At 44.3% G+C, this 12,521-nt stretch overlaps 1 protein-coding gene across 2 annotated transcripts in view; it reads left to right on the top strand.

Moving 5' to 3' along the window:
• LOC139979123 (non-lysosomal glucosylceramidase-like) overlaps positions 1 to 12,521 on the top strand; it is a 62,425-nt gene that overhangs the window by 30,142 nt on the left and 19,762 nt on the right. For both annotated transcript variants that reach the window (XM_071989817.1, XM_071989818.1), the window contains exons 6-7: positions 507 to 622; positions 8,122 to 8,245. In XM_071989817.1, coding sequence (XP_071845918.1) covers positions 507 to 622; positions 8,122 to 8,245 — 240 coding nt within the window. The remainder of the gene's footprint in view (positions 1 to 506; positions 623 to 8,121; positions 8,246 to 12,521) is intronic.

Here is a 12,521-nt window from a genome sequence, read left to right as displayed (position 1 = left end):
TATCTATCTATATTGCTTCACCGTGATAGCACTCTTGTTGTTACGGTGCATACCTCATCTTGAGAGGAATCAGGCAAGCTCTCTGCACACCGCCCTCCCTTCATGACAGGGCCGCATCTAACCTACCAAATGAAATTTTGTAGAGTGAGTGTGGTGTGATGTCGATACTTCTCAGTTTACCTACAGTATCAGAATACTTCCCTCTCCTACTCCTGGTAAACTGCTCTGCAATGGTAAACTGCTCTGGAGATTCTTGAGGTGTCATTAGTTTTCTTAAATTGTGTTTTACTTTGCTTCCCTACTTACTTACCGTACTTAGTTCCGTTTCCACATAAAATTATTGTTTGAAAGCACCCTACCTTTCTGTTGACTAATCTTGAGGCTACCATGATTGCCAACTCATGAAATTATAGCTATAAGCTACATTTAGTATCTATAAATATAGAAGAGCATCTTTTTTTAGTTCCAGTCGGTATCGATGGTTTTTGTGTTTGTCGCTTTCTCAGAATTCATCATTACCATTGGGAGTGTTCCTCTGGGATGTCTACAATGAAGGAGAAGAAGCAGTCGATGTCTCCATCATGTTCACCTGGCTAAATGGGATGGCAAAGAAGACTGACAAGTAAGATCAGATGTTTTACGCGTAGAATCGATCTCTCCGAAACAAGCCCGAGAGGACGATGCATTAATTGCAACATCGCATCTCCCGAGACCCAACTCCATACGTTGTTCGCATCTCGTAACATAATGAGGGCTCTGACCGATTGTATACAAATTAATTTACTTCGTTCCCCACTTACCTGTCTCCCCACAACCTATGCACCGCATTCTACCGTGTCTAGAATGCCCTGGTAATCTTTTAACACTGTACACCCTCACTGGCCCAAATGGCCTTCCTTCATTTTTCTACCCACAAAGTGTCTCAATGTGTTTTTCGGAGTTAGAAAAATTTTCGCGAAATTCGCCCGGATTACCTTGGATTTATACTCTAGAAGTTTCCTATCAGGACTTCTGCACTTCCAAGGATCTTTTCCAGCCTGATAAGTATCCTTTTCTTGTAGGGAAGGGTGTTTTTGGGGGCTGTTTTTAGTGTACACTCTCGCCCATGCGTTCGTTTTTTCTTACGTAACGTTTTTAGGGTAACAGGTAGTAGCTCTGCGAGACTACTTCGTTCGTTGCCTATACCGCCTTGTTTACGCGGATAGGCATATATTTTCGTATGTACATGTTTCAGCTTTTCTTACTTTAAAAGATAATATGTTTTGCTTGTTTCATGTACCTTCGTTACTTCTTACGCCTTTGTGTGGGTTTTCCCCTTGTAGCGTAATTTGTAGCGTTGCCTATACCGCCTTGTTTACGCGGACAGGCATGTTTTTCCGTATGTACATGTGTTTCAGCTTTTCTTACTTAGCATAAGATGTTTTGCTTTCATGTACTTCGTTAATTTTTACGCTTTCAGTGTGGGTTTTCACTTTTGTAGCGTAGTTGTTGCCACGTTCCGTTTTCTCCTAACTAGTCGAGATAGTCGGCTCGTTTCGTTGTTTTTCATGTTAAGACGGGAGTATCCTTGATTTCATATATTGTTGTATATTTTCATGTTTCCTCCAGTTGTTGCTACGTGCGCGCCCTGAGTCTCATGACTTGGGGTGTACCTCGTAGCCTTGTTCCCCCCTCCGCTGGTTCGCGGTTAGGGGGTTCTCTCCCTTATATACATGTTTCGTCCTTTTACAAGTTTTCGATGCATATTTGTTTAGTTACGTTGCTTCCATATGTCGGAAGTGTTTCTCCTTGTAACGTATCTTGTAAGCCGCGAACTCCTATCCAATACTAGGCGGTTCGATTACGTTGTTGTTGTTCTTGTTTGAACCTTCATATATTTGTACATATTTTCATGTTCTCCATGGGTTTCGCTACTCGTGCACCTCCTAAGTGTCGGGAGTTTTCACTTGGGGCGTATCTCGTAGCCTTGTTCCTCCCTTCCCGCTCTGTACGCGGATAGAGGGGTTCTCTCCCTTGTTTACATGCTTCGTCCTTTTCCTTCATGTATTCTGGTTACGTGTTCGCTTCTAAGTGTGGGAAGTTTTTCACTATTGTAGCGTACCTTGTAAGCCGCGAGCCTCTAGCGGGGCGCGTTGTTTTTGTCACGTAACTTTACTCTCTGTTAGCATACTCCCACCCTACTTCCTCCTTATAGTCGTTCCGTTTGATACGTTAGACTATTTGCCGTTAGTCTCTCCTTAACGTGGGTTTCTCAGACATGTCTCGAAGCCACCTTAAATGTGTGAACTGTTCCGAGACCTCTGTCTAGTCTGTTTTGTTTTCACACCAGACAGTGGCAGCACATCGACACCTGGCTAGCAGGCCGGGACAGGTTAGATCTATCACCGAACCCACAGTTCCCCTGGAGGGAATCGGAGGAGAGACAGGAGATGAAGAGGAAGTGAGAGAGTTGGTGGGAGTTGAGATGGAGAGAGGCCAGGAGAGGGCCGGAGAAGAGAGAGAGAGAGAGATGGAGATTTGCCACCCAAGGTGCCGGCGCTGTCCGGATGTACCACCAAGGGCTAGGGCAAGGGCAAGGCTCAAGGCCAACCAAAAGCCCATGTGAGAGAGAGAGAGATGCAGATTTTGCCACCCAAGGTGCCGGCGCTGTCCGGATGTACCACCAAGGGCTAGGGCAAGGGCAAGGCTCAAGGCCAACCAAAAGCCCATGACAAAGACGGCCAGAGCGGACAGTCCGTCCGGGTCGCAGAGAGCGGCACCCGTTGTGGTGCGCGCAAAGAGAGGGGCTCCGGAGAGCCAGGGTCCGGCGAGACCTCAGAAGGAGCCCGGAACAGACGTTCCCCTCCGACCCAAGGAAGGCTAGGCTCAAGGCCAATAAAAAGCCCTTTAGAAGTTCCGACCGGAACGGACGGAATGTCCGGGTCGAGGAGAGTGGTACCCGGCGTGGTACGCACACAGAGATAGGCTCCGGGAGCCCGAGTCCGGCGAGAGAGGCCGGAGGAGAGAGAGAGAGAGAGGAGAAAGAGATATTGCCCCCCAAGGTCCCGGCACCGTCCGGATTCTATGACCAAGGGGGAAGGCAAGGGCAAGGCTCAAGGCCAATAAATAGCCCATTTGAAATTCCGACCGGAATGGACAGAATGTCCGGGTCGAGAGGAGTGGTACCCGGCTAGGTACGCACACAGAGATGGGCTCCGAGAGACCACGGGTCCAGCGAGACCTCACAGGGAGTGCGGAACCGAGGTTCCACTCCGGATCCCAGGAGTCGGTCCCGGAGCAGGGAACCGATGAGATCAACAACTGCTGGGCCCCCAGAACGGGGTAGTAAGGGCAAACGCCCAATCCGAAAGGAAAGCCGGCTGGAGCGAGGTTCCCACGGCAAACGGAGATATACTTATCCCCAGCCTCAAAGTTAATCCTGCCTCCAAGAGGGGGAAGAGTCTCTTTCATCAGGGGAGTGTTGCCCCCCGGAACTAGCAGCTTGAGCTGCGACGACAGGTTCGAATCAATTGCGGAAAGACACTGCAATCGCTACACCATTTATCATTACACATCCCGAATGTGTGTTTAATAAGTACCAGCAGAAACCAGGACATGACATAGATTTCCTGTGCATTCATGGGTCATATTCTCCTCGCTAATTATATTTCTCTCTCGTTATAATTCATCGCCATATGTCTAGGTTTGAAACCTTGCATATGTTTTGTTGTTTAAAACGCTGGTGGAACCCCCTCCAGAGCATGTTAAAAGGCGCAAACTGAAGCGATTCTAGTACAGTCTCGTTACTTAGTACCTTGGCAACCTGCCAAGAAGAGAACGTTCTCGAAGCTTGGCAAAGTGCCAGGAAAACGAAGCCTTCCAAGAGTCTTGGCAAACTGCCAAGACAATATTCCCGCGCTGTGTATTTGTTATGAGAGGAGGGGGGCCAAGCAGTCACCTGGATTGACACGTGTAAGCTCAACGTTTGCTGCAACGAGCTGTCGACTACGTGAGCGATCCCATGGAATAAACCTCTCTCTCTATTTTTTGGGTGAATTTCCAAGACAAACGCGTTAGTAGTAAGTTGGAAAAGGGGTAGGATAAAACCCCAACAAAGGTACAAGCGCTAACGCGCTCCGAGCATACAGTATGCGCTTCGTGAATAATGTTCGATGTTCCCGACATTTTAAGCACAGTTGCATTTCGTAGCACCTGATAGCCTAGTCGTGGCTATGCGCTAGGTGGTTTCAATAGGAAGTTGGATACTTCTACTGTACTACACTACGAAATTGACACGTCTCGACATGGAGAGATTTGAGGAGTAACGGGTACGTTATCATAACATTTATTACGTGTTTATTACGTTAAATGTGGTGTGGTAAAAACGTCGACATAACGTTTCTATGAGATATTAATGTTGTATTAATGTTATATTATTGTCTTAACGTAAATCGTTTTGAAATATGAGCCTGAAAACGTTTTCGGTGACATACCTCTTACACCACTCATAACGTTGTCATAACAAAACACTACATGCTTAGTAACGCTTTTGTGTTTGCTGAGTAACTCCCCGGGCTCCGTTAAGCAGCCAGGGATTTATGAGGTGGATTTTCTACAAACCCACCCTCTCACCATCTTCACAGCCCCTGTTGGGAGTTTGTTTCTGATGAGTAGGTCTATAGCTCAGTTAGCTCAGGGTTAAAGCCTTTCACTCATAAGGTCCCCGATTCAGGCCACCCCAAGATTAATGTATGTTGTCCAGCTACAGAGTTGTTGACTTTTCATAATCATGGATGTTAAATTTGTATGTAAGAGACTGACTTCAGTCAGCTTGCAGCTTGGTTAAGCCAGTGAGGCTTCTTCTCATGCTCCTACTTGCAGGATGATCCTAAATACGTTCTTAAATACATACATATAATTGTAGGAGTCACATAAACAGTAGCATTGTAGCTTTGTTTAAGATTCTGATGAAGCAAACTATCCATTCAGTACTCAGTCTCATTTTTTGTAGCAGGGCAGCATTGTTTAAGATTCCGTACTCACTCAGCAGAGTGAGATTCTGTACCTTCAGTACTCATTTTTAGAGAGTACTGTGGTCAAGTGGTGAAGGCAGTGGACTGGTGATCTAAGGCTTGCAGGTTTGAGTCCTGGCCGGATCATTCAGTTGTTTCCTTGGGCAAGGCACTTTTTTGTCAGTGCAGCTTCCCATCCAGAAGATACTTGTCTCTATGCTTGACAGGTTTTCGTTGACCGGAGTAATATTGTTAGGCGCCTCAGGCATCATTATCTTTCAATAGGTCTACGCCTTTTCTTTCCCCAATATTATGATTAATATTTTTTAGCATGGAAAGAACCTCCATTAAACCTCCCTACAGGGTACAGCTTAGCATCATCAGGACATTCCTTTTCTTCAGAGTTTTCTGATTGCAACGGGTTGATAACTGAAGGAGTCATCAACGGTACTGTGGTATTGAATCAGTACTGCGAGTGCGGCTGTCCTGCAAGCACTAACAAGGTCACCAAGCAGGCCGCTGTCCTTGACTTCTTTAGCAGCAGATACACAGGGTTGGGCTCTCTGGAGCCCTCCGGCGCCCAGGTACAGGGCTTTTGACTACCATCCTCTCAGACAACACGACGGTGGTAACATACTGTAGCTACGTCAACAGACATGGTGGCACCAGGTCAGAGAGATATTGCCGTCTGGCAAGGGAGACCCTCACCACAGCTACAGAATCTAGCATGGCCCTACAAGTCTCTCAGATAGCCAGAAAGGAGAATGTGATGGCCGATGCTCTGCCCAGGGGACAGCTCCACCCTGACGAGTGGACCCTTTTGCAACGAACATGAAGTAGGTTTTTCCACATGTTCAGCAGACCTCTGATAGACCTGATTGCGACACAGGGCAACAATGGGCTGCTCATCTTTGTTCAGGCGGCCCACCCGCAGGCCTTCCACATAACGCCAGGTCCCTGTCGCGAAACGGACCGGAAGCTTACATCTTCCCCCTCTTGGCATGGTCAGCCATCATAGTGGCCCCGCTGACCCCGGTTCGGGCAAAAGTTATCCAGCTCCTAGCGGACGAGCCAGCGATCCTGCCGGACAAACCACAGTCGGTTGTCCCATAGACGGGGCGCTGGCTCACCCGGACAGCAAGGGCCTACAATTAGGTGCCTGGAAATTGTCTGGTGTTTCCTTAGACAGAAAGGACTTTGGCCGCCAGAGTGAGAACAACCTTGGTACTTACGTTTTCTGCCTACGGAGATTCGGAGTATGCCGAACGAGACAGACTCTGCCTACCATGGCCTTTCTAACCTTGATCGCCGACTCCTTACCCACTGTTCCAAGAAGGGAGGCAGGGTTTAGACGATCAAAAACTTTCGTTCGGCTGTTGCCGCCTTCCATCAGGGGCTTCCCCTACGGCTCCACGCCAGGCAGCAACGGCTCGCCTTGACTAAGGTGCCTTCAGTCCTACGGTTTGTGGGGTGCTGATAGTTCTCGACCCCTCCTTCGCTAGAACCAGGTTTGGGCTCTCCTACCGGGAGACATCATCATCCCAGAGATCAAGACCTTCTCTTTGATCCCCGAGGACAGACTACAGTATGGTTTCCCATTAGGGCACTGAAGTGGTACCTCAACAGAACACAAGATCTCTTGGGTACTTCGACATCTCTGTTCTTCCTCCTTCGAGTGCCCCACTCAGCAGCCTGGGAGGATACCTTGTCCCGCTGTTTGGTGGAAGCCGTCCGCCCTCTGGCTACAGGTCCAGGCAGATCCACGGCTCACAACAGCAGGGGTTTCACTGCTTCTACAGCCCTGTTCGCAGGTTTTCCAATAGTGGACATCTGCAAGACGACGGCGTGGAAGACTCCAATTGCTTTGTCGCCTGCTACTTATCGGACATATCACAGGCCGATTTGGCTTTGGTCGCTCGATGATACGAGCTCCAGGGTCCCACCCCTCGGGCCTCCCACCATCGGACAGTGCCACTCGGTGCATAGGTTGTGGGGAGACAGGTAAGTGGGGAACGAAGTAAATATTATAAAACTTACTGGTTTATATATTTACGAGTGACCCACTTACCTGTCTCCATTTCCCGCCACCCTCCCCCGAGGGAGGTGGGACGCAGCCGGACGGGGGAGCGGTCGTTCGACCTGACTCATGACTCCTCGCGTTTCGTCGATAGACATCGCCACCCCCTGGGTCGCCTGCGGCTTCTTGTCTATCGGTGGGTGTTGTTTCCTTAGTTCGGTTTACCAGGTTACTCTTTACCATCTAAGGTAGTATGGGCCTCGTCCCCTTGTTCAATTAGGCCTCTGTTAGTGTAGGGGGAGGCACGCCTACGGGGTGACGGAGGGCGGACCCCCACCCCGACTGTTCAGGGTGGGCTCCGCCTGGAGGCGTCAGCAGTCTTTGTTAGCGTTAGATTTTTCCTTCTCGGCGAGCTCGGCGGGTGGCAGGGTTTACCCGCCACCCTCCCCGAGGTCGCGTCAGGGGCCACTTTGTGGGAAAGTGGTCTCAAAATGAAGGAAGGCCATTTGGGCCAGTGAGGGTGTACAGTGTTAAAAGATTACCAGGGCATTCTAGACACGGTAGAATGCGGTGCATAGGTTGTGGGGAGACAGGTAAGTGGGTCACTCGTAAATATATAAACCAGTAAGTTTTATAATTTACATTTAAATAGGCTACTCTCTTACCAGCCTCTACTCTACTGTCATACTTTCCCATTGGCCAAGTCGACTAGTTGGTAACAATTTTTAGCCCCTGTGTCCTTGTCAAACCCCTCCTCTTCTGGGTCAACACCCACCCCCTATTACCCACCCCCTATTATAATATTTAATGACTTTATTCTAGTGTCACCAATTTATGCAGCCTTTTTTGTTTTTGTTTCTTTGGCTAAACATGATGCAAATATGTTGTAGCAATTACCCCCCCCCCCCTCCAGTGTGCATACCCTAACATGATATACAGTAGCTCTTTAACTAACTAACTAGTATTAACTCAGGAATATGTGTTGATATTATCAGATTTCCTTGTGTATCATTGCTTTTGATGCCCTCGCCTATCGCCTAGGCGATAGGTCCACAAGTGTTTACAGTGTAGAGTTTTTCATTCAGTATCCATTTGGATTGATTGTCCTTCCAGATCTGGTGGCAGATGGAATGAGTCTTTCAAGGCTGAAGGGGAGAAGGCGACCGTCCATGGGGTAAAGCTTCACGAGGCCCACCCTACCATGAACTGCACCATGGGTATATCTGCAGTTGAAAATGTAAGCAACACAGACGTATTGCCCAATAAGCAATATATGCGTTTATTATTTTTGCAAGACATCTCCTCGAATTGTTAATAAGTTATTCCCTCTGTGCCTCTGACCTGATTTTCCAAATACCAAAAAATGAGGTGATAATTGCTTTCTTATTTTGTGCTGGATCTTTAGTAACAATTGAGGATTCTCATTTATTGATTAAAATCTTATCAGCATGTTAAGTTCAACAGACCAGGTATTTGTGTCTTGCAGTTGCTTTGCTTCCTTCCTTACCTGTCTCAGCCTAAGTAGTCAGCACTCTAGATTTACTGTGTTTAGAGTGAACTGGGTAAACCTTTGATTAATACCTTAAATGGCTATCGGTGTCCAGTCACTTTCTGTCATTTACTGTACCATTCCTCGTAAAATGTCTGAGAGCAATTTTGAATCGCGAGGACCTCCAAGAAAGAATAATTGAAAATATAAATATGTAGCAAAATGAAGAAATTTAACATATTAAAAGTCGAACTTTTAAAGGGTGTCTGGCTGCTGCCTATGATTAAGAGAATTTTTCAACACCTAAACAGGCCCAACTGTTTGGAACAGCGCAATACACATGTACAGTATATGAAGCGAAAAACACAAGGGATTCTGTGCGCTGCCAATGTATGATTTTTTGCTCACAAATTGTTAAACTCAGCCACTTCAGGAACAAAGTCTTTGGCAGATTGCCCCAAAGCCACATCAATTTTATGCTCTGTTTAACGTGTGCGGAATTTTGTGGAGTTTCCTCCAAAATTCTTGAAGTTACTAGCAGGTTGCGTCACGGAAAAAAAAAGAATCATACCGTAAGTAACGTAGTTATGCGCAGTACGAAATTTGTAAACAGTTCAATGAAATAACTAAATTTTCTGGATTTGAAATTCAGAGACATTACCAAACTTATCATTAGTATCCTAGCTTATTTAAAGTTCCCCTTGTTAGACATGGTTGAAACTCTTTGACAGTTGATCTTGTATAAATTAGATTTCAAATTCTCTTGTTAACGTAAGAGTTCCTCTTTGACTGAGCCATTAAGAATGTAGATATTGAGTAGAGTGAAAGCCTCATAATTTAAAATTCCTTTTAATTTCATGATACAAGCAGGTATGCCCAAAAAAAGTTGATTATTAAATTCTACATGTTGTCATGGAATGCCAGTTATTCAAGAACTCAACATTTATATGACACCAGGGTCCTTTGAGTTAATTTTGATAAATTTTTCATTTGCTTCATGACACTAAATTCCCACAGCAGTGTAGTTTGTTACAGCTTGGCTAATGAAGTTTCATTTCAAATTATGATGTAAATTAAGTATTAACAGCAATTTTTCTAAGTTTGTTTTATGCATGTCATTAATACTGATTTGCGAAAAAATTGTATGGGGTAAACGATCTTTGATAACCGAATCGAACTCACCAATTCTTAAGTTTGTTTTGTTTTCTATAAAGTAAATCAAACAGCTCTTCTGTATGTTTTTTTACAAGATCAGCTGGCTGTATTCATAATTCTACAGTTAGTAGCTTTGTAAACCCTTAAAGTTTTGAAACCAAACAGTCAGTAAAGGTACCATTATGTTCTCAATCCAGGTCTAGTCATGATCCAAGTTCTCCCTCCCTCTGATAAGGCGCATCCTGTTTTTGAAACTAAAATATTGGAAGCAAGGAAGCTTTGTATTAAAATATACATTAAGTTATGTATGCATAACAGGAAAAAAGTTGTAACCAGCTGCCGTAGGTAAATATGTTTGCTTTAAAATTCCAATGCAATGCAGCTCCAGCAGTATTCCCTTTTAGATATTGGTGGTTTTCATGTACACTACAGGTATCATATATGGTTTTAAATTACATTCTTCCCCTTGGAAACACTGTGCTTATACTGTATGTTGCAGTTGCAAAAACAGGACATGCTTTAAAGCAGCTCTGCATGGTGTGTCAGGTTTCGCTCTTCAATTCTGTCCATGCAGGGTAATATTTATGAATAATTGCATACATCCCTAAACCCTAACCAGTAAGTCTATGTCCCTCAGAAATGTTTGGCTACTCTGAACTTGCGAGATTCGTAGTTTAAATCGTTTGGTCCAATGCACAGAAATGTTGTGTCCCAACAAATTGATTGTATATAGTCTGATAGCTTTTTATTGGCAAAATCACTTAAATTTATTCCTAGTTTTGATGTCTCTAGAGTGATTTTGGTGGACCATAAATAACAGATTTAAGTTATCTGGTTACGTATCGTTCCCCGGTATGGTGGAGTATGATCCCATCAAATAGGGCTCTGTCCACACCCAAGATCAATAGAGGGCGCTGTCATATCGGTCCTACGCGAAACTTGACCAGCTGCACTTCCTTGACTGCAGACCCATAACGGTACCATGAGTTGATCACCAACAGTGAATGCGAATTTCGTTTGTTAACTATCGAAGAAGAGATCTTTTGAACTTTTTTTTACCAAGTTTTCAAGTCAAGCTAAATGTTTTAAGCTCCTTTATTCCTGTTTTGTAGAGCAGATTTGTCTTATTAGGGTCAAATTTGATCGAGTGGAACCGACATCTACCAATTGGACCACCTAGTCAGTATGCAAATTCATGTTCGCATCTCCTGAGCGCTTTCACACGATCATGTTACTTTAATCCAGAGGTCATTATAAAGCAATACAGATCGCACACATCGGGACCAATATAACAGCGCCCTCTGTTGAGACGCTGGAGATATCACCTTTGTATAGACTTTTATGAACAGCTTCAAGGAAATACGGTAGTTAATATCTGCAGGGTATTCCCCTGGCTTGATACAATTACATGGACATTTGAAATCCACTACTACACCCTCTTGATTTACACTAATAGTGTCGGTGAAAGTTTGGTGGACTCAACTTGTAAATCATGTTGTTTGGTTTTATTTAGGTAACTTTATCTATCCTTTGCTGGATCAGATTTGATATCAACAGACATGTTATTATACATAGAAGAGTCGTACCTAGCTGCAACTTTTAATAAGATGCCAGAAACAGAAAAACCTGACCTGCTGTGCTTTATAAAGTTATGAAAACATTCCCATTGTTTGCCTGCACATCAGGCTTATTAAAATACAAGTATCACTCAGATCAACAAGGAAGAGAGCTTCAATGTTAACTACCGTAACAGTGACGTATTAAAAGCATATGACTACGTAGCTGCCACAGATGTCAGGCATGTAAAGCAATGCCAGGCTCATAACTTATAAAACAAAAAACGGAAATGGCATATTGACATCTAGTGGTGCATTCATTGCAGGGGGGGAGAAAATTATACTCCAAAACAATCACGGAAAGGGCATCTTACTACTGTACGAAGTTTCCTTATTCTTGAAACCAGATCCTATAAGGTAGCCCCAAGGCACTGCTATACTGTATATGGATGAGACCCTACAATATATATAAAAATAGTAGTAATAATAATATACAGTTCTTATAAAGCGCAAAAAACATGAAAAACATCTCGATGCGCTGAGAAAAAAAAAAATTAAAAAAATATCACCGATGCTTGAATCAAGCAATAAATCAAACTCTTGTGAGTAGATTTTAACCAGACAAGCTATCCCTTATTCTTGGATCAGATCCTGTTGTCGCTATATATGTATCCATATATCCTTCAATGAGATGTTATATCCCTTCAGGTACTTTAACCAGATATTGCATCATTAACCCTGCCGTATATCAACTAGATACACTATCTGTTATAGGTGGATCAGATCCTGTTGTCTCTATATATGTATCCATATATCCTTCAATGAGATGTTATATCCCTTCAGGTACTTTAACCAGATATTGCATCATTAACCCTGCCGTATATCAACTAGATACACTATCTGTTATAGGTGGATCAGATCCTGTTGTCTCTATATGTAGGTTACTTGAACCAAACCATGTAACCATATATCCTTCAACAAAAGGTTATATCCCTTCAGGTACTTCAACCAGATATTGCATCTTTAACCCTGTTGTATATTTCAGCCAGACACACTATCTGTTATTGGTGGATCAGACCTTATTATGGTCTCTCAATATGTTGTCCAAACCGTGTATCCCATATCCTTGAACGATATGCTATATCCTCTTTATTTGACCACTATCCCCTCTTCTTGAATCAAGCCCTATAGCCTATATATACTTATGATATATAACAAGAACAAGACCCTGTGTCCTCAGTACCTGAAACAGACTATGCACTCATATAGTTGAACTAGTATACTATCCCCTATTCTTGAATCAAGTCCTATAG

Source organism: Apostichopus japonicus, chromosome 13, assembly GCF_037975245.1.
Source record: "Apostichopus japonicus isolate 1M-3 chromosome 13, ASM3797524v1, whole genome shotgun sequence".
Classification (NCBI taxonomy): Eukaryota; Metazoa; Echinodermata; class Holothuroidea; order Aspidochirotida; family Stichopodidae; genus Apostichopus; species Apostichopus japonicus.
This window is presented reverse-complemented; position numbering and strand designations above follow the sequence as displayed.